Genomic DNA, 26,389 nt, shown 5'->3' with positions numbered 1-26,389 from the left:
TCCTTCTGTATGGTCAGTTTCCGCCTGCTTTCAAAGAAACTCTGTGGCCCCCAGACTTCCCTCGACCTAACTCAGAGGGTGCTCCAGCAAAGAATCTGGGGGGTCTGGTTTGGAGAAGACCTGCATTTTCCAGAGCAAATCAAGAAACACACCGGAGTTTGCTTTGCCACTCTTAAATCCTTAAGAAGGTTCTTCCCCCTGCTTCCAAAGCCGGCCAAGGAAACGGGTCGCACGTGCTCTCATTCTCTCCCGCATAGATTATGCCAATGCTCTGTATATTGATATTCCAGGATATCTTCACAAAAAAAATACAGACCATACAGAATGCCGCAGCTAGATTTCCGTTTAACATCTCTGGAAGATCTAGCGTAAGACAGCATCTACGAGATCTGCACTGGCTTCCTGTGGCCCAGAGAGTGCAATTTAAAGCCCTCACCCTGGTGCATAGAGCCCTGCATGGCCTTGGGCCATCGTACATCAGGAAGCGCTGTGCTTTCTATGTCCCCCAATAGATCGTTGCACTCTGCCACCCAACGACGGATGGCGATCCCACGATTCCGTAGAATGCGGATGGGGGGCCAGTCCTTTTCCGTGAAAGCAGCTATGGCATGGAATGCCCTGCCCCCAGACTTTTTAAAATGCAACTAAAAGACTTGCTCTTCAAGCAGCTGTTTTAAATTCCTCGTTTCATCTGGTTACGGTTATTATGCGCGCCAGGACACTCTTGAGTATTTGTGCGCTGTATAAATTCACCATAACATAACAAATAAATATTCTCTATTTTTCTAAACTAGTGTGGAGTCTTTTCTGTGGTGTTTTCCCTATGTGACTGTAATTAAAATGTTGCACAAATTATTTACACATTGCCTCTTAAGTTAAGCCTGACTGCTCAGTGCCAAGCTACCAGAGGGTGAGCGCAGGTTAATTTAGGTTGTTTATCTAACTTACCTTGACAAGGATTGTGGCTCCTGCTTGGACAGGGTGTATACTCTGCCAACCAGAAACCTCAATTTCTAACTGACCCCCAATGCTGGCACCTCCTCTATTGCAGCAAATCCTCCGTAATTGCTTCCACAGCTTCTGCTGCACTTGCAAATACATTTGACACATATGCACAGGTGCAAGATCTCTGCCACGGGTTCCAATGAAGCTCTCTGCCTCCAGGGAGCAGACACCAACTTCCCGTCCCTAAGTCATGCAGTCAGCAGACTGGTCCAGGCCTCCAAAAACTATAAAAATGTTACTAGGCCTGCAGGCCTAGTGACTTGAATATTGCATTTGACCTAACTGTAATGCGCTTGACCCATAAACTGGTCCTCATTGTGTGATCCTAGGCAAATACTTTATTTCATTGAGTCAAGGCCGGAATGACCGTACCGGGCATCAGGAGTTTTCCTGGGTGACTGAAAGTGTGGGGGGTAGCGGGACCGTTTTGTTACTGGGGGCCGGTTAAGTAGCAATGCAGCTGTTTTAAAAACACTGAAGAGTTCTTTCTTTATCCAACAGTTTTCAGGCAACAATGAACGTGCCAAGATACCTCTGATGATTAATGTACCTGCTGGACAGAGATCGGAGTTTTATCTACTGCCAATTTTGGCTCACCCAAGGTAGAACAGAGGGTTAATAAGCCTGCTGCAAAGAGCATGTACTATGCAGATCACAGAAAAGTATTTTATGTGCCTAGCTTAGCGGGTTACTGCTTTTGTCACAGAGATCCTTTTATTACTGTGCAGTTCATAAATTACAATAGTAATCTAGGTTAGAAAGTTACGTTTTTTTTGTCCCAGTCCTTCATTATCCTAATTTTGCTAAAAAATGATTTGTTTGGGTAGGAAGGTAGGGTTCTTCATAGAACTGTGCGTATGATTGCTCGGTCAGGAGTTACTGTTAGAATGGTATGATGTGGACCGTTACTGAGGCTATGACCAAAATATAGAGCAGAAGCAATTTTTAAAAGATTTTTTTTTTGCGGCCTACCTAATTTTAATGGACGAGGTAGGCGATTTTTTTATGTAACTAAAGCATCATGTGGTAGTACACTGTTGTTTACAGACAGCACATTTTCCATGGAAATGACCAGTACATTTGCATTGATATACAGTTTTACTGATAAAACCAGATTGTCCACAAACGATAATGTGAGGACATTGAGTTTAAGTAAATATTTATCATGTGTGCACCACCAAGTACAGTGACATGATTTGTTCTGATCCTATTAAAATCTTTGTTTCCATCACACTTCATAATTACACACAAAATGTGCTTTATTTTTCCTTTCCTAGTTGCTGAATGTGTGCAGTTCATTTACAGGTATTTACATTTTGCTGTATTACAAAAAACACATCCTGCAGCATTTCCTTTCACACACACTGGTGCCCCAGCAAGATTGTCACATAATGCAATGACATTTTCTTTATTTGACTACAAAGTGAGAAGTGTTTGCAAACACCAATCCCCATGTTTTTTTAAATGCAGCAATTTGTCAGATGACATAGCCTGACGTTTGACCTATGTCGTTGAAGCGCACTTAATCTGACAAGGTAAATATAGAATTTAAAAGCATCTTTATTTATTGATCAGACTTCTGCGACCCAATAAAAATCATCTTGCACCCACAGTTTGGGAAACACTGCAGACCCTACAAAGATGCTCTGAAGGGTTGCTGGCAGAAGTATTCTTAAATCAGCTTGCACCCTCAGTTTGGGAAACACTGCAGACCCTACAAAGATGCTCTGAAGGGTTGCTGGCAGAAGTATTCTTAAATCAGCTTGCACCCACAGTTTGGGAAACACTGCAGACCCTACAAAGATGCTCTGAAGGGTTGCTGGCAGAAGTATTCTTACCCGACCGGCAAAGCACCAATCTTTGCAGCCGCGAGCCCGCTGCCATGTTCGCAGCGCCCCACACCGTAGAGGTTACCCGGGGTTCACTTCAGACACGGACAGTGAAAAAAGACTACCTTCTGAAACTGTCCAGCCGAGCGCGTGGCGGCCATATTGGAACAGGTACCAGTTTGGCCACTGAACGCCAGAGCTGCCGACTTTGGAGCTGCAAACCAGGGTTCGAACCTCGGGGCTGCGTCCACATCCTGTGATTCTGGGCAAATCACTTCATCTCCCCGTGCTGCGTGAATGGTTAATGTAAATACGGTGCTATGTAAGGCGCTCCGATACCTTCGGGTCGAGTTCACGCTATTAAAAAAAATAATGTAAATACGTCGAGTTCGCGCTATATAAAAGATGCAAAAAAAAAAAAAACCTTTCAATACATCTACAACACACATTCAAATCCACGCGAACAAATTCTGCTTCTATCTTCAGTATGGGCCAAAGAAGGGCACTGTGGGCGTTACCAATGAACTTCGCAGTTCAGGTGGAGCAGGCCATTAAACGCGGGAGTATTTTCTGAACAATCTGGTGCTCTAAGTTCTCGCCAGGCCCTTCTCACCCCCCCCCCCCCCCCCCCCTTGCCAGAGCCGAAGTAGTACTGTCCTCACGCACGCGCACTGGTCAAAGGATTGGTCTCCTAGCAACCGAGACAGCCGGGCAGACGCAATGGCGGCGCAGCTTGGGAGAATTGCCAGAGCATCGTAAACAAACAACAACGGAAAGAAGCGCTCGGGGCAGGTCAGCGCGCACCGACGAAGTAAATCCTATAACCGACAACACTTTCGAGTGTTGAGCCTATTTGAGACCATGACAGGAGGTAACTAACTTCTCAAAACTATGTACAAACCCACGGGCAACCTGTTCAACACTCTACTATCCGACTATGGCACGGGAGATGATCAAGCAGTTAGTTTTTCCACTTGTTTTTATATACTTGTGTTTCTTCATATTTGATGTGTTCACTTTAAATACGTGACTCGGAAACCCAACTATACAAAAAAGGATTGTGCTTGATTTAATAGACTAATGTTCCTTATAATAATCTTTAGTGTCACTCGGGGGTCCCCGCCCCTCCCTTTAGTGTCACTGGGGGTCCCCGCCCCCCCTTTAATATCACCCAGGGGTCCCTGCCCCCCTTTAGTGTCACTCGGGGGTCCCCTCCCCGACACTCACCCGGGGGTCCCCGCCCCCCCCCCTTAATATCACCCAGGGGTCCCCCACGCCCCTTTAGAGTCACTCAGGGGTCCCCTCCCCAACACTCACCCGGGGGTCCCGCCCCCCCCTTTAGTGTCACTGGGGGTCCCCGCCCCCCTTTAATATCACCCAGGGGTCCCCGTCCCCCCTTTAGTATCACTCAGGGGTCCCCTCCCTGACACTCACCCGGGGGTCCCCGCCCCCCTTTAGTGTCATTTGGGGTCCCCCCCCTTTAATAATCACCAAACCAAAACAATAAAACCATCATCTTGCTACCAGAAAAACTGATGCAGCACCGAAACCCTAGCAACAGGAAATCAACACGTACCGGTATCCTCCCTGCGTCACAGACCCAAAGTCACACTAAACCCATTCACACATGCAGTCATTGGTGGGGCCCATAACACCAACACTCACACGTCACTTCCACACTGGTCTGCACACACAGGAGGGATGAATGATTCAAGCGCCGGACATGTGAGGGGAACACCTTATAACCAATAGGGAAGGAAAGTCATTTACACAATATACATTAACGCCCTTTCGCCTACAGATTCTCAATCCCAAAACATCAAGGCACTCCTTCCACTTCGGTCGATCGGACCAAATTAGTTGGATTGGTTGATGGTGATTTAGAACCAGCTAAAACACATTTTAAGATTTCAGAAACTATCACTTAAATGAAACTCATAATTTCTTGTTAATCAATAATTGTTTATCTAAAATGTCATAATAATTTGAAATCGCATTTGTCTCGTCAAAGTTTAGGAAGTTTATCAAATTTCTAGTCAATCGCAGAACGTCATATTTACCTAATCTGGCTATTTGGAGTCCTCTAATTCATTGGCTCTGCATAATTTTGTCGTAAATTGTCCGAAAGCAAGCCAAAGCTCAAAGTTCTATGTTCAGCACGCTACAGTCCCAAAGATCGGCAAAGGATCAGAGACGTGCAGCATCTATCATTGCCCGTGGATTTAGGAAAAGTTTGCAGTCATCAGAAAATCTGGCAGTATCCGGACCTTCAAGATTCAGGAAACGCAGCAGCCTGTCAGTCAATCGTTGTTCGATCGTTGATGAGTGTCCCTCTCTATTCTACTACATATTTTTATAATAAAATGAAGCAAAGATGATACAAATTAAATATTTTAGGTCAGTCAGGATTGGCTGGTTGAGATCGTCCGATGTAAGTTTTGAGATCTTAGTACAGTTCGAGGGGTGAGGTCATGAGTTCATTTAGAAGTCAGTCTGTTCCGGTTTTATTGTGAAGTCGATTGTTCTCGGTCTTGGCTGTTTTCCCACTGTGGCCTTGTTCTGGTACATGGTGAACACAGGTCATGACGAGGTTTAGGAGAATTCTTTGCGCAAGCGCAGCACACTCCACGCCTCATGTTACAGTGGCCACTTCCTCGTGTAGCATCAGCGGCCATCTTTGATTTAGGCCCAAACGCTAACTTAAGCGAAACAAACACAAAAGAGTAATTAATACATAGAAATAATAAATCTAATGTTATAACCCCTTACTAATCCCTCTATGTGCTTGTATTTATCTAGCGTATAGCAACATTTAAAGCAATTATATTCACCCTTTTGGTCCTCTTCTCTGGCAACATTACAAGACATTACAAAAGCAACATATATCATGCAGTATTCTAATTACTACATATACTACTTGTTAGTATGCGTACGGATTTTAGTCATAAAGGTTATTAAGCCATGCAAAATGCAAATCCCACATGTAATTCGAATGTTAATGTTGATTAAGAAACATGCAAACTCATTTAATAATATTATAGTTAATGGATTGTTTAATTAATAATTTTCATGCAGAATGGGGGAGGTATACAAAATGTTTCTACTACCCGCTCCATCAGTCCCCCCTTTGTTGATTTTATCACCACACCATTACAATTTTGTATCAATTTGTCATGAAAGCAAAATGAATTCTTTAGATTAATTCACATTTCTGTTTCCCCAATTTCTTATCTTCTTGCTGTTTTATACATATTATCTTTCATTTCTTCTAATTCTACTTCTTCAAATTCCCTCTCTTGTCTCTTATTTTGTCTTCTTTTCAAATTTTCTCTTTTTAACTTTTTCTGTATTTTCTTTCTTTTATGACATAAACATCCTATTCTTAAAATGAATACTATACAAATTACACATGTTAATGGAAATAGGATTCTACCTTTAAATGTACTACCTAAGTTTAACAGGAAATCTTTAATAGAAGAAAGTTTCTCCCCAATCTTTTCCCAAACACTTTCAACCTCCAGTGGTGTAATTTCCTCATGCAATTCAGTTATATTTTTAATGTAGATCTTCAGATCTTTTCTTTAGTCCGGAATGTAAGTACAACAATGTTGAACTTTCAGCATTCCGCAGACTCCACCCTCTTTTGCCAATATTATATCAAGGGCAAGTCAATTTTGCATTACCATAGCACGCATGGCAACCATTTCAATATTTACCAATAAGAATCCTCCAGCGGTGCTTGTTGACAAGCGATCCACTACTGTTGATAGTTTTCTAATTTTGTGTGCATTCAGAGATATTCCCACTGCCGATATCAATGCTCCAAAAATGTCTCCTACAATTTCTGACCAAGATTCTCTCTTTCTACGTGTTAGTAGACTACCTAACGTATGTACACCATCTTCTCCTCTTCCCATGTGGAATATCTTTGGAAAAACCAGACCTACATAACATGTGCCATACCAATGATTTGGCAACCGATAATATGCCCTGTGCCCGCAGATAAAATATAACCCAGGAAAAACTGTATCATTTCCTCCTTGAAATCCCCATCCACGCATGATTCGGTATGTATCATGACATTTACTGTTACCTACAAAGTAATTATCATATGCAGTTTGATTCCTTCTAATACACAACTTCCTTTCTGAGGCCAATCTAAAGCCATAGTTGGACTAGCTTCTCCCTTCAAATGTTTTTCCATTTCAACATCCCAGACTGTCTTTTCCTCTCTTCCCTCAGATACTTTCTTTTGCATTTTCAATCTCCTTTCTTCAACCATATTCAAGAACGTCTTTTCCTCTTTCTTTAAACTGCAAGTCAAATTATTTGTAAATATATATTCTAATGTTAGTTCTTTATTTTCTAAGAAAAATTCACCTAACACCTTTGCAGGCTTTACTTTATTCAATTTGTTAATTGCAGGTAATTGTGAAAATATGTTATCTACATCTGAAAAATAATATTCTAATTTCCCTATTTTATAAAACAAACTAGCTATCACACTACATGTTATTCCATATGTTACTGGAAGGTGATGGTAGGTCACTCCCTCCGATACAGATGCTGGTAGCTGCATACAAACGTAGCAGTCCCTCACATCCATTGTCATTACATATTCATAAAGTAGTTCCGAAAACACATTGTTAGAGAAATCGTTTATAGACATGTCTTTATGAAGATAATTCCTATCTATTTTAGTCGGATATACTTTTCTGAATCTTTTCTATATTAGTTTTATTCTTACTATGTCCTTCTATTGTTTCTAGCGTAACTTTATATGATATCATTAAAGCTAATACACTCCATAGAAGCATTAGTAATCCTGTACAACAACAACACATTTTAAACCGCCTTCTAAGGAACGTACATTTAGCTTTTCTACTTTCTGTGTTTGCCATTTTCGTAAAAATGATCAGTGTCTTTTGACTTAGCCTCTTCTACTTCACAACTAGTTTTGTCTAACCCAAGGCTCTAAGCACCTACTTGGTTCTATTAGTTATGTCTTTTTCCGTATTCTATTGTCTTTCCATTAGCAGCATTTTAGTCTTATTCAGTTTGGCATTTGATCGTCTTTCACTTTTCTCTCGTAATCTTGATACAGAACTTCCTGAACATCTGTCTTTTCTCCAATATCGGACAAGATAACTCTCAGGATTTCCGATTCTTCATCTTCCTCAACCACTTCCGGTACAGTCACCTCTGGATTTTCTTTGCTATCCGCCTCTTCTTTTATTTCAGGCAGGGCCACATACGTCCATTCCGGCGACTTATACTTCGGGTTAGGCTTTCTCGTTCTTTTGTTTTTCTCTGCTGTAGCTATTTCCTCATTTTTTGATTTTTCTTGACTAGATACTTCATTCACTTGTTCTGCTCTTGGTGAATTCACTCTTGTCAGTCGATATCTTAATCTCTTTATTTTGTTTGGCCAGATTTCATCTCTTGCTGGTCTTTTCGATTTATTTCCTTTATCATTCTTTTCAGCTCTCCATGCTCTTTTTCTCAAGACTCGACCTTCTGGTACTTCTTTATCACTTCCCTCTGATTCTGTTTCAACTTGCTTTTTGCTTTCAGCTGTTCTTCCTTTCACCACTTCTTTTATTTCCCCTACTTCTGTCCCTCTTCGTGGTTCTTGCACACAATCTTCCTGCTGACTAACTGTCCCTTCCTCTAACTGGATGTTCGAATTCCCTACAACTCCTCGGGGGTCTACCGCAAGAATCTTTCCCTCACTTTCTGTTCATCTGCTTTTGTTATTTCAGGTGGAATTTCTCTCAGCTTTCCATCAGGATCTTCCTTATCAACAATTTCTTTGATTGTCTCTTCACTGCTTTTCTCTTTCCTCCAATGTACCTGTGCTTGTTCAGTCTCTGAGTCTGAGCTTGTATCAGAAATCTGTAATTTTCTTCTCAAGGGAATATTTTCTGGGGCAACGATCAAATTTGATTCTGACTTCCCCCTTAAAGGATTTTCTCTTGTTCTTGCTTCTTCAGCATCCGATTCAGAACTAGTCTCTGACGCCTCAAAATATTCTCCTTCCTTGTTATCCACCGGATTTGGAATTCTCAATGTGTGACCAGCATGAATCCAGTTCTTTATTCCAGCACACTTCACAGCTGTTGTTGTGGTCAAAATCACTTGTCGTGGTTTTCCCCAATGTGGGACCAGAGAGTTCCTTCTTCTGTGTACTTTAATTCTCACCCAGTCTCCTGGGCTCAGATCATGAGCTTGCTTCTTTTCAAGGGTGGTGGCATCCGATCCAACCCGATGAAACACAGAATGAACTGCGTCAGCCAGTCCCTTACAGTAATCCAACACCAAGTCATCAGTTATAGGCAACAGCTTGTTGACTGGTATGAATACATGACGCATTGCTCTTCCCATGATAATTTCATGAGGGCTCAAACCCGTGTTCCTATCTGGAATATATCTAATAGTCATGAGTACTAGAGGCAAGACATCAGGCCATTTCAAACCTGTGGCTAAACACCTTTTTCACAATCGGTTTTTAATGGTGCCATTCATTTGTTCCACCACACCAGAAGCCTCTGGGCAATAGGCATAATGTAGTTTCTGTTGTACATTTAATGCTTCACAAATCAACTTCATGATCTCATTATGGAAATGCTTTCCTCTATCTGACTCACTTGTAACTGGGAACCCGAATCTAGGGATGAATTCCCTCAAAAGCAATTTTGCTACTGTGATTCCATCCCTCCTTCTTGTGGGGTATGCTTCTACCCATCTAGAAAACAAACAGACCATTACTCGAACATACCTCAACCTGTTACAGGGAGGCATTTTAATGAAGTCAATCTGCATTCTGGTGAAAGGCCCTCCTTCTCGACCTATCGTTCCTAGACTTACCACTGTTTTCCTTCCAGGATTGAACTGCTGATATATAAGGCATCTTAGACAAAGGCTCTCAGCTACAAGTCTAAATTTGATGGCTCATTTCTTTCTCTTCTGCGACCTCATCTACAGACGCACTGGAAAAATACCATCACCCTTGACACTTGTCAGAGAGTGCATAGCGCTCCTTGTGACCTCAAACTGTCAGAAATCAGTGACCCTTCTCCACTGTCCCACCACCTCCCACTGACCAACGGACATTTCCACCCCCAGGAGTAAGGCTGCAGGGAGGCTTTCATTAAAAAGATTCAAGGCGTAATATTTTGTTACAGTTTGTGATGCTCCCTAGCCACATATTAATACTGAGCTACTATTTAAATAATCGATCTCCCCCTCTAGTCCCACAAAGCTCTGCAAACATGAGTTGAACATCCAGTAATTTATGTTTATGCAGCGTACTCACTAGCTTTTTCCTTTTGAAGTCTCCTCAAAGTGCTGTGTTACCACAGAACTCATTGGTGACTTTGTCATGGCATTCTAATGTGCAGTTGGTGATGCTTTGTCCCATATACTCATAGATTCTTGTTTCCACTTTGGCTTCTTGCTAGATACTGTGAGGAGGCCCCAGGAAGACGCGCCCTTGCTATCTTTCACTCTCATAGCAAGACGTAATCTGGATCCTCCCATGGAGAACTGGACCACGGAAAACATGTGAGTATCACATGGTCGTGAGAGTTATTGCACACTTGGTATGTGTATTTTACAAAACACACTATCACCCTCGAGGGTATCCTGGTACTAAGCAGGTGTGCGTGCCTAGCCCTGCCTATGGTAGGTTAGTTAATCACCCTCGAGGGTATCCTGGTACTAAGCAGGTGTGTGTGCCTAGCCCTGCCTATGGTAGGTTAGTTAATCACCCTCGAGGGTATCCTGGTACTAAGCAGGTGTGTGTGCCTAGCCCTGCCTATGGTAGGTTAGTTAATCACCCTCGAGGGTATCCTGGTACTAAGCAGGTGTGTGTGCCTAGCCCTGCCTATGGTAGGTTAGTTAATCACCCTCGAGGGTATCCTGGTACTAAGCAGGTGTGCGTGCCTAGCCCTGCCTATGGTAGGTTAGTTAATCACCCTCGAGGGTATCCTGGTACTAAGCAGGTGTGTGTGCCTAGCCCTGCCTATGGTAGGTTAGTTAATCACCCTCGAGGGTATCCTGGTACTAAGCAGGTGTGTGTGCCTAGCCCTGCCTATGGTAGGTTAGTTAATCACCCTCGAGGGTATCCTGGTACTAAGCAGGTGTGCGTGCCTAGCCCTGCCTATGGTAGGTTAGTTAATCACCTTCGAGGGTATCCTGGTACTAAGCAGGTGTGTGTGCCTAGCCCTGCCTATGGTAGGTTAGTTAATCACCCTCGAGGGTATCCTGGTACTAAGCAGGTGTGTGTGCCTAGCCCTGCCTATGGTAGGTTAGTTAATCACCCTCGAGGGTATCCTGGTACTAAGCAGGTGTGTGTGCCTAGCCCTGCCTATGGTAGGTTGGTTAATCACCCTCGAGGGTATCCTGGTACTAAGCAGGTGTGTGTGCCTAGCCCTGCCTATGGTAGGTTAGTTAATCACCCTCGAGGGTATCCTGGTACTAAGCAGGTGTGTGTGCCTAGCCCTGCCTATGGTAGGTTGGTTAATCACCCTCGAGGGTATCCTGGTACTAAGCAGGTGTGTGTGCCTAGCCCTGCCTATGGTAGGTTAGTTAATCACCCTCGAGGGTATCCTGGTACTAAGCAGGTGTGTGTGCCTAGCCCTGCCTATGGTAGGTTGGTTAATCACCCTCGAGGGTATCCTGGTACTAAGCAGGTGTGTGTGCGTAGCCCTGCCTATGGTAGGTTAGTTAATCACCCTCGAGGGTATCCTGGTACTAAGCAGGTGTGTGTGCCTAGCCCTGCCTATGGTAGGTTAGTTAATCACCCTCGAGGGTATCCTGGTACTAAGCAGGTGTGTGTGCCTAGCCCTGCCTATGGTAGGTTGGTTAATCACCCTCGAGGGTATCCTGGTACTAAGCAGGTGTGTGTGCCTAGCCCTGCCTATGGTAGGTTAGTTAATCACCCTCGAGGGTATCCTGGTACTAAGCAGGTGTGTGTGCCTAGCCCTGCCTATGGTAGGTTAGTTAATCACCCTCGAGGGTATCCTGGTACTAAGCAGGTGTGTGTGCCTAGCCCTGCCTATGGTAGGTTAGTTAATCACCCTCGAGGGTATCCTGGTACTAAGCAGGTGTGCGTGCCTAGCCCTGCCTATGGTAGGTTAGTTAATCACCCTCGAGGGTATCCTGGTACTAAGCAGGTGTGTGTGCCTAGCCCTGCCTATGGTAGGTTAGTTAATCACCCTCGAGGGTATCCTGGTACTAAGCAGGTGTGTGTGCCTAGCCCTGCCTATGGTAGGTTAGTTAATCACCCTCGAGGGTATCCTGGTACTAAGCAGGTGTGCGTGCCTAGCCCTGCCTATGGTAGGTTAGTTAATCACCCTCGAGGGTATCCTGGTACTAAGCAGGTGTGTGTGCCTAGCCCTGCCTATGGTAGGTTAGTTAATCACCCTCGAGGGTATCCTGGTACTAAGCAGGTGTGTGTGCCTAGCCCTGCCTATGGTAGGTTAGTTAATCACCCTCGAGGGTATCCTGGTACTAAGCAGGTGTGTGTGCCTAGCCCTGCCTATGGTAGGTTGGTCAATTGAAAAGGCAGGTCTATAACTTCTTGAGGAATTCAAGGAGAGAAGAGGAGGCTCTGATGTGGGCTGGACAGTCGTTCCACACTTTAGGAGTGATGTAAGAGAACGCTCAGCCTCCTGATGTGGTTCTGTGTATGCATGAGATGTGTGTGAATAGGAGTCCTGCGGAGCAGAGGTGTCCGGTAGGTGGGGCCTGAGATGGTGCCTTGAATGTGTATGTGAGGAGTTTGAATTGAGCGTGTTTGTGTATTGGAAGCCACGTTGAACGTAGAACTTTCTCCTGTAGTCTAGGCCACATTTAGAGTATGGGGGGTTGTGTAAAGACTGCCTGTAACACTGTTTCTGGTATTTTAATTGTGCATGTGATGTGAGTAATGTGTCATTTCCCTGTATGTAGGTCAGGGGCCCTACGATCCCTTCACACGGTCAGGCTTGACAGGGAGGAGCTCACTGCTATTGAAAACCTGGAGGGATTGGAAGCAACCAACAACCTCTACCTTCAGCAGGTAAAATGCAACGATCTACAAAGCAAAGCAACATCCCCTCTGTGCCTTACAGAATAAACGCCTGATTAATGTCCTACTTAACATAAATGGTACTAAGGTCACAATCTGAGCTATATGCCACTGTCTGGCACTGCTACCCTTTTTCACTCCCAGACTAATAATATTGTAGGCCTATTGTATGTGCCTCGGTAGCTTACAGCTATGGTCAGGCCCCTTTGCTGGCCACACTCACCTTGACCTCAGTCATTCTTTAGTGTCCTGACCCATAGCACACATCCTCTTTCCAGTCTACATCCACGATGGTCTCAGAAACATGCCTAATGCTATCACTTCTCTTTTTCTACAGAACAGAATCAAGAATATTGTAAATCTTGATCATCTCTTGAACCTGCGGTAAGTGTGTTTAGGACTGTAATACTCCGTGTCACTCCCCCCCCCCACATTCCTGTGAAGAGATAAGTCTAACAGAAGGAGAAAGAGAATAACCTCCCACTTGCTTGACCTGCTTCTTGATGCAGACTACTTAAGCTCTGTTATGTTACAGAAGTATAATGATTGGACCCATCATGTCATCATCAGTTAAGAGGCCCATTTTGACTCTAAAAGCTGAGACTGAATACTAAAAAAGATACTTTCTAACTCTGTGTCAAATTACTGAGAACTTCCTTCTCTAAACAAAACGGTGTTTGAACAGTGACAAGGTGAGGGCAAATAGTTCAGTCCCACTCTCTGAACTGGCTTTATGTGGGGATAAGCATGGTGATATGCTAACTTATATTGATGTGGGTACGATAGGTTTGGCTTACCATTGGTATGACAGAGAACCCACAAGGGTCTGGGTAGAGTGTTCGTGATCACTGACTGGTTGATCTCTTGGCAGCATGTCACTAAGACCTTACATGGCTATGTTTAACCCTTTAGCTGCTGAGGCTTTTCCACACCCAGAGCTGTGCCCTTTTAAAAATATTTGGGGTACTTCGCTCTTACGCCTTCATAACTTTTTTCCATATAAAGTATCCATGCCAAATTTGCATCCTTTTTTCCAACATCCTGGGGATTCTAAAGATACCCAAGGTTTGTGGATTCCCCTAGAGGGAGCCGAAAAAATTAGGCAAGATATAATGAAATTTAGTTTTCTTCTTAAAAAATGGGAAAATGTGTTGTGTTTTGAAAGAAAGTATGTTTTAGTTTCTTAAAGTGGAATCCACAAAAGGTTTGCCGTGCTAGGATCACCATCATCCCAACTTTCAAGAACAAGCAGAGTTTAAAAAACCCACTGTGTTTACATTTTTCTATGAGTTAGGCCATTCTTCCAAATGTTTATGGTTTTAACCTACTAATAGTTTATGGTAGATACAGGTCCAAAACCCATAGGTGATCACAGAACAACTATACGTTTTATAAAGTAGGCAACAATCTAAATTCAGCAAGAGGTCATTTGTGTTGATCCCTCAAGGTGTTCCCATATAAACTAACTGTTGTAATAATGAAAATCAGTAGGGGAAAAACCAACAATTTTTGGCACTGTTTTCATCTGTAACTTCTTGTCATGATAGCCAATTCACAAAGCAATGTATGGTTATGCCCAATAGACCCTTCGGGTCGCACAGGATGTAGGGTTTTTAGGTTCTCCAAAAACATGTGTTACCCATACTACTATGTGATTCAGAGGTAAAGTAGCTTAGGTAGGAAAACCATTTTAATGACAGCGATGCGATCCGCAAGCGAAAGTGGAAGTTTAGCCCAGGGCGCAGATTGGTCCATAATTTTGTCAATGGCACGGCCATAATTAACCGTTATTTCTACTTCAGGGTCTCTATGCAGCCATATGCCCAAATATTTCACTGGATCAACGGACCACATCAGGGGATAGTCCAAAGCGAATTCCGCAGTGCCTGCCGTCAACGGAAATACGATGGACTTAGCCCAGTTGATGCCTAGGCCCGAGTACCTCTCAAATTAAACATATTCATGGAGAAGAGCACGCAAGTAGGTAGCTGGTTCTCGGGCATATAAGATCATGTCGTCAGCGTATAATGACACTACTAACGGTCTCTGTCTAAACCTCAGCGAAGCCTGGGCATGCAGCTGCCTCAGTTTGCACGCCAGGGGCTCCAGCGCCAAGGCAAATAGCATAGGTGAAAGAGGGCAACCCTGTCTCGTGCCGCATTTCATAACAAGCATTTGCAATGCAATAGGTCTCGCATTTTCGAGAGTTTAAGGTATTGGCATTGTAAATGTCAATGCCTTTTATTTATCTGTTTTGGTAATTAACACATAAATAAAAGAAATCGTTATTTACAATGCCAATCACTCAAACTCTTGTAAATGCGAGACCTATTCAAAGAAGCGTCCGCCATTGTCCCGGACTGCTTGGAAAGTGATAGCATGCATGGCGCGCTGAATTTTGCAGGAAAGCATGTCGTGCATGCAGCAGGAGAAACTCATTAAAGAAAATAGTGCTTACAAACTAAATAAGACATACCCTGTAACAACAGAAATAAAAGGGCCAGTCCTCATGGGAGGTTACAAATGAAGACAAGGCGTTACTAAGGAGGGGCTAGCAAGCCTTTTAACGAATCAGAAGCCAGCATTTACAAGGGACAATGGCACAGGCCAATGAAAAATATGGGTAGAGGTTGGGTGGAGCTTAAAGTCCATATTCGACTACAGCATACCTCCAGAGCAGCGCATGCGCTGTCCAGGCTCGACCTAAAAAACGTGACGGGCATTCCTACTAGGATATAACATAGAGTTTGTCAAAGGCAGGCAGGCTCAAAGATAGCAGGTTCGGGTTTTGGCACAAGCGCACAGGGCACAGAGCTGGGCACAGCACTGGGGTGCCTAGATTTCGAAGGATTCATAGGAATAGAGCTCACCACCTGCTTCGAATAATGTTTTTCCAGGCTTCCGTGCAGGTCTCCAGAATGTCTACAAAATCTAATAGTTTAGTTTACTTTCTTTAACCTCCCTCCATTTCCCTGTCTCCCTGGTCCATGGGCTCTCAGATCCAGTTAGCAACGGACTAGAATAAAGTCAGACGATGAGGTGTATGTATTCACAGCAGTCACTGCTATAAGGTAGTCAGCCAGAACCTGACTTGTGAGCCAAAAAGGGCCTCCCACTAAAATCATCAATTCAAGAGATTGAGGAGAACGAGTTTGACCCGGACGCTGTTCGTGGAAAGGATCCGCCCTGGAAACAGCAGGAGTTGTGGTCTCGTTGGCTATGCCTATATAGTGCCTGGAGTGAGGGGGCAGAGCCTCCCAAGGCGAGGATCCAGGTCACCTTTTTTCTTTTTCTTTTAGATGGGCCGTTTATAGGTTGCCTATTTAGTAGATGCACACGCCTCACGTTAGCAAGGTGCAAGACAAGGGAGTGAGTGGGTGGGGATGATGAGGGAAGTTCTCTATTTAATAAATATTGATTAAAAAAAAGTAAAATACAAACGGCCCATGATTCGCATTACTTTAAATGTTCTCTGAAGTCAGTGGCTCTTTTAATAATAGAATGGAAAAGCACTTCGACGTGGGGAATGTTTCTAAAATGAGAAGGCTGATCTAAATGTAAAACTTAAAAGTTTGTTGACCACGTTTCGTCCCTTGCCCTGTCTGCCAGTGCCGCTAGATGACACCATTGCTTTACTGTCCGCTAGTCATCATTTTGGGACTTCGTACAACTTGATAGGTGGCAGTCAGGAATTACTACAGTGACTTGAACATTTAAAGTTGTACAGCATATCTCTCTTTTCGTCATACTCCACATACTTAAAAGGTACTGTGATGCAGGAGTCAAGGCAAAAGTTAATATGGAAACAGGAAAGGTAGAATGAATAAAAGGGTGATTCAGGAAGATTTCGAGGAACTACGTTACATACAAATTCATATTTTGAGGAAAATGGATTGTCTAAATATGGATTCGACATGTTAAAATGCAATGCTTGAGTGCAGAACGTTTGTCATTGATAGTTGTGCTCACTGTAGAGTGTTTAGGGCAGAAAGTATTCTTTTCAATGTAAGACATTGAAGGGAGCATATATATAAATATTAGTGGCACTATTGTGAAACTGTTAGGATTGACGGGTGAATGAATTATTTGCTTTCTAAAATTAGCTTTATGGGGCCTGTTTTAGAGAGCGTTCCACATGTTGGCATAATAACACACACCGCATATTTTCTGGTTTAAACCCGTGCAGCGATTAAAAGTCTGGGAAATTGTTTAATGGGTCATGGACAGAGTAAACAGTTTGTGACAACCTGAGACAGACAGTGTCAAAAGAAGGGCAGTAAAGAACACACAAGTGTGCCCAGGCAAAGGAAGATAAAGCTGCGTGCATCACTGCCCTGAAGGGTTGGCCTGATTTATGCCCCGCGGACGGACGAGAGACCATCTCTTCATATTGCTTTGATTTGCCACCGGGCCTGTTCCACGCTTGATGTGGAGATGAGCAGTGCCTCGGAAATCCGCAGGAGGGAGACCCACACGGGCCGGCCAGGGGGTGTAATTGATTCTGGAGCCCGAGACAACAGATCGCAATTTGTTTTGAGCCTGGGTGGCAAATCCACGCCTTCTGCAGGGTGAGACGGGGAGGCGGGGTGACTTTCTGCCGGGTGGTGCGGGAATGGAGGGGTGACATTGGTACTTGATGCGGACACCAAAAGCTGCAGGAAGCACCCTATTGCTTCTGAAATATACTGCCGTAGGGTGGGGATATGTTCTGGGAGAGGGGCAGCGCCTGCGAATGTGGATGGCAATCCTGAGTGTGAAAGAGCAACAGTCATGGGTGTCCTGGGGGTGGCCGCAGGCGGCTTCTCCTTGGGCCCTTACCTGCTGCAGAGCTCCCAGCTCCCAAATGCTAAAAATAAAGTGCTTACCCAGTAATTAAAAGACACCGTGCAACGCTGCAAGTAAAAGATCCATTCCGGGTGGGCGGGGCCAAAAGAAGAAAGGGCTGTACTAAGAAGCGTCATTTACAATGAAAAGCCAGCGTTTAGCTTGTTTGTAATTGGTTTTAAATGTTCACAGTAAAAGAATATTGCAAAATGTAAGACTGGCTGCAATATTTACACCGCTGTCGTGTATGTAATGTGTGGTTTTTGCTCACTGTGTAGGAAGTTACTGGCGCCACAGACGATCTGTGACATCACCACCACACAAGGTACAGTTCTCGCTAACGCATAACCAATCATGAAAACATAAATAAATAAACAAACAAACAGAAGTAAAGTGCACTCCAAGGAACTGTTTAAATGGATTTTTACAAAGCTTGGTGAAACCATGGATAAAACAACGGATAAGTGGCCACAAACTGGAGATGACATTTAAAGGGTGTTCGGAAAAAAATTAAAGCTGCCACCTTTCTGTTTAGAGCAGTCTTTTACATAATGACTGTTGAAAAACCACACTTCCACTCTGAAAGGGTGGTGGTGGTCTTCCGGACACACTGTGGTAGCTTGGCTCGAGTGGTCAGGAATCAGGCTCCGTGCTAAGCATACGACATACCCATACAATAACCATGCGTGCATCCGTTCCAAAAACGACTCTACACCGTAAAAATTATGAAAATATCTTTCTTTATCTTCTTTTTTTCTTAGTTGCTGATTGGATAAATAAATAACAATCACAATATACAAACTTTAAATAGTGCAGGTCAAATAAATACTGGCTTAATGATTCAATAAATAGGGGTGATCATAAATAATGAAGACATAAATATAAGTGCAATACATACAGGCAATTAAATATTCTGAGGCAATAAATACTGTAAACCAATAAATATTGTGCATCAATAAATACTGTGGACCAATAAATACAGTGAAGCAATAGATAGGTTAAATACAATAAATACAGTGCCCCTAATAAATACTTAAAAGCTGACAGTGACACTCATAGAATCAGTTCACTTTTGAATTCCTAAGGGCTGATTTGGCCCAGGCACAGCTTGTGGGGATGTGGAAGGCTTGAGGGTGTCTACTCCCTGGTTTGGACAAGGCTGAGGCCTAAACTGAGGTAGATCAAGGGGGGAATACCAGAGACCTGGCTCTCTCCCTCCACACACCTTCTCTAGATTAGTCCCAGCTCACCCCTGGCACAGTCAGGTTGGTTCCAGCACCTCCCTAGCCCCTTAGAGCAGTCTCTCAGGTCTCCACAGGGCCTTAGGCGCCCTCTACTCCACTTACTGCCCTTTTTCTGATGCTCCGACGCCGCTGGAGTCGTGTCGACGCCTTGAGGCGGTTCCGGTTCGATGTCGGCGGCCTCGGCACAATGTCAGTCCCTGACGACACCGGTAGGCGGTTCCGGATCGATGTCGTCGGCCTCGGCTCGATCTCGACCTCCGATTCGATGGCGTCGGGCAGTCTTTACTCGATGTCGACTTCGGGCGGCTCCGGTCCGATGGCGACCTCGGATTCGATGACGTCGGCCGGCCTTGACTCGATGTCGACTTCCGGCGGCTCCGGAGTGCGATCCTCACTCCCGACCTCCGGTGCTCCTCTCCTTAGGTTTCCGGCGACTCCGGAGTGCGACCTCCACTCCCGACCTCCGGCACGATTCTCTCAGGTTCCGGCGACTCCGGAGTGCGATCTCCACTCCCGACCTCCGGCACGCTTCACCTCGGTCTCCGGCGACTCCGGAGGCGGACTTCACTCCTCCGATGACGCCGCTCACTCGACCTCGGGTGACTTCCTCCTCGACCTCTGGTACTCCTCACGACCTCTGACGGCGCCCTCTCTCGACCTCTGGCGGCTCCGGGTACGACGTCTGCTTTTCCAGTCAGCGCCGCTTCTCCACCTCGGGCTCCAGGTCTCAGGCTACTCGACGTCGGACTCCAGGGAAACCAGTTTCCAGGTCAGGATCTTGCTGTTCTCTGTTTCTAAGGCCTGTTCCTGCTGTCCAGGCCCTTAGGATGGTTTTTCTGGCTTCTTCCCACACAGGGCTCCAGGCTGGGCTCAGTCAGTAGGGACTAGTATCAAGGGTGGGTTTATGGACCCCACTCCAGGCACAAGTTTCCACCCCTGCTGCTTCACTCCTTCCTCCTTCAAGTTTCTGCTGCTCACTCTTCACCAGTCAGGTGCCAACTGCCAGCTCCAACTGCCAACTCTCTCCCTTAACTCCCCAACATTCTAAACCGCCTCCAACTGTCACAGAGTTCTGGAATGTTCTGGAAGGTGCTGGTAGGTTCCAGTGGATGCTGGTGATGTCACAGGTGGCCACCATTTTGTGCTTCAGGCCCTCAGACAGAAGTTTCAGGGGTAGCTAAAATGGCTCCCTGAATCTGCAGCAACACGAAAAAGTCTGGTGGTTCCCAAAAAGGAAAAATTCAAACCGGGTTTGAGGCAAAAGTGGGACAAAATAAATAATGATGAGGAGGGACCACCCAAAGGGCTGACAGGTCTAACACGCGTCCCCCCCAGCTGAAAGTGGGGAGAGCTACCCAACCCCTTGGGAGTTCTCATCACTAAGGCGGAAATACCTTGAGAGACCGTCTGCATTGGCGTGGTCCACTCCAGACCGATGTTCCACCTGAAAGTCCATCCCCTGTAGGGAAATAGACCACCTCAACAACTTGGGATTCTCCCCCTTCATTTGCATCAGCCAACGAAGGGGTCTGTGGTCGGTCTGAACTAGGAAGTGCGAGCCAAACAGGTATGGCCGCAACTTCTTCAGAGCCCATACCACTGCAAAGGCTTCACGCTCTATTGCACTCCACTTCTGTTCCCTGGGAAGTAGTCTCCGGGATAGGAAGACCACGGGTTGATCCAGACCCTCTTCGTTGAGTTGCGATAACACTGCCCCAATGCCATGTTCGGATGCATCTGTCTGGACAATGAACTCCTTGGAAAAGTCTGGGGCCCTTAAGACCGGGGCCTCGCACATGGCTTTCTTCAATCTCACAAAGGCCTGCTGACAGGCCTCCGTCCAGACTACCCGTCGAGGTTGTTTCTTGGACGTGAGCTCCGTGAGGGGGGCTACGATGGTACCGTACCCCTTCACGAAGCGGCGGTAATATCCCGTGAGGCCCAAAAATGCTCGGACCTCAGTCTGTGTCTTGGGGGGTTCCCAGGCCATGATGGCCTCGATCTTCGCCTGGAGGGGTTGCACCGCTCCCCTACCCACCAAGTGTCCAAGGTACACTACCGACCCCTGCCCGATCTGGCACTTGCTGGCCTTGATCGTCAATCCAGCTTGTCTCAGGGCCTGGAGAACAGCTTGCAGGTGACGCAAGTGATCCTCCCAGCTGTTACTGAAGACGGCTATGTCATCCAGATAAGCAGCAGAGAAACTCTCCATTCCGGTGAGGATCTGGTTTACCAGGCGCTGAAACGTGGCAGGTGCGTTCTTGAGCCCAAAGGGCATCACACAGAACTGGTAGTGGCCATTGGGCGTGGAGAAGGCTGACCTTTCCCTTGCTCCATCAGTCAAAGAGATCTGCCAGTACCCTGAAGTAAGGTCAAAGGTACTTAGATATTGGGCAGCTCCCAGCCGGTCAATCAATTCATCCGCCCTAGGGATCGGATGAGCATCAGTTTTGGTCACTGAATTCAGTCCCCGATAGTCCACACAGAACCTCAGTTCTGGTTGGGCACCCGGTGGTGCAGCTTTTGGTACTAACACCACCGGACTGGACCAGGGGCTGCTAGAAGGTTCGATCACTCCTAGCTCCAGCATCTTAGTGACTTCACTATGAATGCTGGCCTTCACCTTGTCTGACATCCGGTAGATCTTGGACTTCACAGGTGGGCTGTCTCCTGTGTCCACGTCATGGACGCACAGGTGAGTCCTACCCGGGACAAGGGAGAACAACGAAGAGTACTGCCCCAGGACCTGGCGACAGTCCTCCTGCTGTTCAGGAGTTAGAGATGGGGAGAGAATCACTCCCTCCACCGACCCATCCTTCTCTTGAGACGCAAACAGATCAGGGAGAGGCTCGCTTTCCACGTCCTCTCCTCCGTCAGTCACCATCATCAAGATGACTTCGGGCCTCTCGTGGTGGGGTTTGAGGCGGTTGGCATGCAGCACCCGCAGGGGCTGACGAGGGGTCTTCAGGTCCACCAAGTAGGTAGCCTTACCCTTCTTCTCCAACACCTCAAAGGGTCCTGACCAGCGATCCTGGAGGGCACTAAGCTCTCCCGGTTCGATCACCCACACCTTCTGGCCAGGCTCCAACTCCACCGGGTGAGCGTTGTGGTCATACCACGCCTTCATCACTGCTTGGCTGGCTTCCAAGTTGTCAGAAGCTTGCTTCCACAACTTAGCCATTTGGCTCCGGAAGGCCAGCATGTAGCTCACCACATCCTGGGGAAGCTTTCTGGGAGTTCTTTCCCATCCGTCTCTCACCAGGTTGAGAGGTCCACGTACAGGGTGCCCATACAGAAGCTCGAAGGGGCTGAAGCCCACTCCCTTCTGTGGCACTTCCCTGTAGGAAAAAAGTAAACAGGGTAGGAGGACGTCCCACTTCCTCCGCAGGCTTTCAGGCAGACTTCTGATCATGCCCTTCAAGGTTTTGTTAAACCTCTCCACCAGACCATTTGTCTGGGGGTGGTAAGGAGTGGTGAACCGGTATGTCACTCCACACTCCTTCCACATTGCCCGCATATACGCTGACATGAAGTTGGTCCCTCTGTCGGACACAACTTCCTTGGGAAAACCCACTCGGGTAAAGATTCCCATCAGGGCCCTAGCCACAACAGGTGCTGTTATGGTCCTCAGAGGTATTGCCTCTGGGTACCGTGTGGCATGATCCACCAGAACCAGGATAAACCTGTGACCAGCTGTAGTTGGCGGATCTAATGGACCCACAATGTCGATGCCCACCCTTTCAAAGGGGGTGCTAACGACAGGAAGTGGTTCCAGGGGAGCTTTCAGCTTCACCCCTGTTTTCCCACTGGCTTGGCAAGACACACATGTCCGGCAGTAGGTATCGGACGACACTTTCATCTGAGGCCAATAAAAGTGTGGGACAAGACGGGCGAAGGTCTTGTCTTGCCCCAGGTGTCCTGCCAATGGTATCTCGTGAGCCAACTCCAGAAGGAAGGCTCGATAACGTTGAGGAACTACCAAGGCTCGTGACGATCCATGTAGGGGTGCCTTGGGTTCACTGTAGAGGAGGCCATCCTCCCAGTAAACACTGTAGTTCCCTTCAACGTTCCCTGCTGCCTGGGCTTCGGCCTGTCGCCTCAGCCCCTCAAGGGTAGGGCACTCCCTCTGGCCCTGGCAGAATTCCTCCCTGGACGGGCCTCCCTCCACGTGCCACTCGGCCGGGATGGGTAGGTCCTCCAGGTTGGTAACGTCCCCCTCCGCAGACTCCTGGTCCACCACCTCCGGTGGCCTATCCGTCCTACGGGGTGGAGACGCCGAGGCAGGCTCCTCCTGTCCTCGGTTCTTCCCTTGACTGGCAGCTGGCTGGGCCTTTGTTCCAGGCTCCAGCCGAAATGAACTCCCTCTTCGGGTAGTCGTGGACCTTGTGCTAACACAGGCCCAGTCAGGTGTACCCAGCATCTCGGTGTGAGTCCGGTATTCCACCTTCTTCCAAGCGTTGTGCTCCATATCATTCCCCAGCAGACAATCGACTGGCACGGCAGGGCTTACGGCAACTCGAAGTGAACCTGCAACCCCCCCCCATTCAAAGGGAACCTCGGCCACGGGATAGTGACCTGTTCTGCCGTCAGCCATCGCGGCTGGGTGGAGTACATCGGGAATTACCTGCTCTGGAGACACCAGTTGACTACGCACCATAGTCATACTGGCTCCTGTGTCTCTCAGAGCCTCCCCTCTTTGGCCGTTGATGGTGACCCACTGCCCATACTTTGCGGTATTTGCGGGCACCTGGATCTTAGGAACCATCTCCCGTTCTCCCAGGGACACTAAAGTGACACCCGCCCACTCCCTTCCCTTAGTTAAGGGCATCTCCTCCCCGAGCACTACACTAGCTACTCCGGGGGTCTTTCCTCCAGTGGGAGGGGGTGGTCGTTTCAGACACTTCGGATCTCCTTTATAGTGTCCAACGCCACCGCACTCGTAGCAATGGACAACCCTTGGCTGCTGACTCTGGCCAGGATTAGGGTTTCTGGGTGGGTTAGCCTTAGAGGTGAATCCTGTTCCCTTCCCTTGGAAGTTATTTTGGGGGCCTTTGGAGAACTCCTTTTTCTTTTCCCCTCCCTCTTTCTTCTGGGGGGCGCCCTGTCCGGCCTTTTGAGTATCCCCTCCAGTCCCCCTTGTGGACACCCGGGTACTAGCCCAAATGTCCGCCTCCTCAGCAAGCTTCCGGGGACTGGTCAGCTTGCTATCCACCAGGTGTTGCCGCAGTTCAGGGAAACATTTCTCGAGCAGGTGTTCCTTCAGTACTAGGTCAAACAACTCCTCGTAGTTCCTCACTTCACTGCCCTGAACCCAACCTTCCATTGCCTTCTTCGCATAGTCCAGGAAGTCCACCCAATTCTGCGTGCCCAGCTTGTGACTACCCCTGAACTTCTGTCTGTACTTTTCAGGTGTTAGTCCAAACTTTCTGATGAGCGCCAGTTTCATGGTGGGGTAGTGGGTCTGCTCATCCTCCTCGAGGGCCAATAAAGCATCCCTACCAGCTGGAGGCATGTATTTGTACAATCCCCCTCCCCAGTACTTCTCTGGAACCCCATGGGCCCTCAATGAGACCTCATAGGCCGCTAGCCACTTGGCGATATCGTCGCCCACTCCATAGCTAGCTACTATGTCCTTTGGCAGGTATGGTTTAGATTCCCTGGTGATCTCTTGGGTTTGGCTGCCACCATTAGGAACAGGTTGTGCCCCGATTCTCAAGATCTGAAGATCTATTTCTTTCAGTCGCAATTCATGGGCCATCCTCTGCTCCTCCTTCTCCTTCTCCAGCCTTGCTAAGTCCCATGTGAGCTGTCTTTTCTCCCTCCGGTCTGTTAGCTCCACTTCAGACAAGCCACCGCTAGAGGCACTGCTGCCCTTCCTAGAAATGGTTCTGGGCCCTGCTGACAGGTTCCCCACCTCAGGTTGGTACATCTCAGCCCCCTCGGGGTCAGGCTCTCCATCCCTGTCTTCCTCCTCAGCCTTGCTTTCCCTGCGTGCCTCCCCCCAAGCCCTTAAGCTGGTTTGGAGTGCACCCTTCTTTGCTCCTGGGGGACAGTACACCCCCTCCCGCTGGCAAAACTCCCTGAGTTGGGCCACAGTGTACGTTTCTAGATTTTCTAGTACAAACTCCATCTTGCCCACTCAGGTTAGAGGACAGGTTTTTGTGCAGTAACTATGCAGGGGGGTACCTTTAATAATACCTCCTCCCACCACCAGAGTAAATTTGGAAAAAACAAAAACCCACAATTAGGAAGGCCGCTTTGAGAAAACTCCCGGTGTAGGCCTATGGACTACCCACAGTTATTGTTGAGTATACGTAGGCACAGCTCTATCCCACCACTGAACACCAATTTTATGTTGGAAAACCACACTTCCACTCTGAAAGGGTGGTGGTGGTCTTCCGGACACACTGTGGTAGCTTGGCTCGAGTGGTCAGGAATCGGGCTCCGTGCTAAGCATACGACATACCCATACAATAACCATGCGTGCATCCGTTCCAAAAACGACTCTACACCGTAAAAATTATGAAAATATCTTTCTTTATCTTCTTTTTTTCTTAGTTGCTGATTGGATAAATAAATAACAATCACAATATACAAACTTTAAATAGTGCAGGTCAAATAAATACTGGCTTAATGATTCAATAAATAGGGGTGATCATAAATAATGAAGACATAAATATAAGTGCAATACATACAGGCAATTAAATATTCTGAGGCAATAAATACTGTAAACCAATAAATATTGTGCATCAATAAATACTGTGGACCAATAAATACAGTGAAGCAATAGATAGGTTAAATACAATAAATACAGTGCCCCTAATAAATACTTAAAAGCTGACAGTGACACTCATAGAATCAGTTCACTTTTGAATTCCTAAGGGCTGATTTGGCCCAGGCACAGCTTGTGGGGATGTGGAAGGCTTGAGGGTGTCTACTCCCTGGCTTGGACAAGGCTGAGGCCTAAACTGAGGTAGATCAAGGGGGGAATACCAGAGACCTGGCTCTCTCCCTCCACACACCTTCTCTAGATTAGTCCCAGCTCACCCCTGGCACAGTCAGGTTGGTTCCAGCACCTCCCTAGCCCCTTAGAGCAGTCTCTCAGGTCTCCACAGGGCCTTAGGCGCCCTCTACTCCACTTACTGCCCTTTTTCTGATGCTCCGACGCCGCTGGAGTCGTGTCGACGCCTTGAGGCGGTTCCGGTTCGATGTCGGCGGCCTCGGCACAATGTCAGTCCCTGACGACACCGGTAGGCGGTTCCGGATCGATGTCGGCGGCCTCGGCTCGATCTCGACCTCCGATTCGATGGCGTCGGGCAGTCTTTACTCGATGTCGACTTCGGGCGGCTCCGGTCCGATGGCGACCTCGGATTCGATGACGTCGGCCGGCCTTGACTCGATGTCGACTTCCGGCG

At 46.8% G+C, this 26,389-nt stretch overlaps 3 protein-coding genes across 4 annotated transcripts in view; 2 read left to right on the top strand and 1 right to left on the bottom strand.

Moving 5' to 3' along the window:
• Positions 1-2,310, top strand: part of LOC146869105 (uncharacterized) — a 233,915-nt gene extending 231,605 nt beyond the window's left edge. The window contains exons 3-4 of the mRNA XM_085609238.1: positions 1,507-1,607; positions 2,283-2,310. Of these exons, the coding sequence (XP_085465364.1) occupies positions 1,507-1,607; positions 2,283-2,289 (108 nt within the window). The 3' untranslated portion in view covers positions 2,290-2,310. The remainder of the gene's footprint in view (positions 1-1,506; positions 1,608-2,282) is intronic.
• MRPL10 (mitochondrial ribosomal protein L10) overlaps positions 1-3,462 on the bottom strand; it is a 64,351-nt gene extending 60,889 nt beyond the window's left edge. Inside the window, exon 1 of one of the 2 annotated variants that reach the window (XM_085608973.1) lies at positions 3,353-3,462. Coding sequence is in view for 1 of the 2 variants with exons in the window: in XM_085608884.1 (XP_085465010.1) it covers positions 2,844-2,889 (46 nt within the window). In the remaining variant the exon portion in view is untranslated. Of the gene's footprint in view, positions 1-2,843; positions 2,988-3,352 lie in introns of those variants that run through there. The other variant, XM_085608884.1, reaches the window with a different exon arrangement.
• Positions 3,371-26,389, top strand: part of LRRC46 (leucine rich repeat containing 46) — a 100,049-nt gene continuing 77,030 nt past the window's right edge. Inside the window, exons 1-4 of the mRNA XM_085608748.1 lie at positions 3,371-3,705; positions 10,295-10,397; positions 12,789-12,897; positions 13,244-13,290. Coding sequence (XP_085464874.1) covers positions 3,696-3,705; positions 10,295-10,397; positions 12,789-12,897; positions 13,244-13,290 — 269 coding nt within the window. The 5' untranslated portion in view covers positions 3,371-3,695. The remainder of the gene's footprint in view (positions 3,706-10,294; positions 10,398-12,788; positions 12,898-13,243; positions 13,291-26,389) is intronic.

The sequence above is a fragment of the Triturus cristatus genome, chromosome 1_1 (assembly GCF_964204655.1).
Source record: "Triturus cristatus chromosome 1_1, aTriCri1.1, whole genome shotgun sequence".
In the NCBI taxonomy this organism is placed as follows: domain Eukaryota; kingdom Metazoa; phylum Chordata; class Amphibia; order Caudata; family Salamandridae; genus Triturus; species Triturus cristatus.
This window is presented reverse-complemented; position numbering and strand designations above follow the sequence as displayed.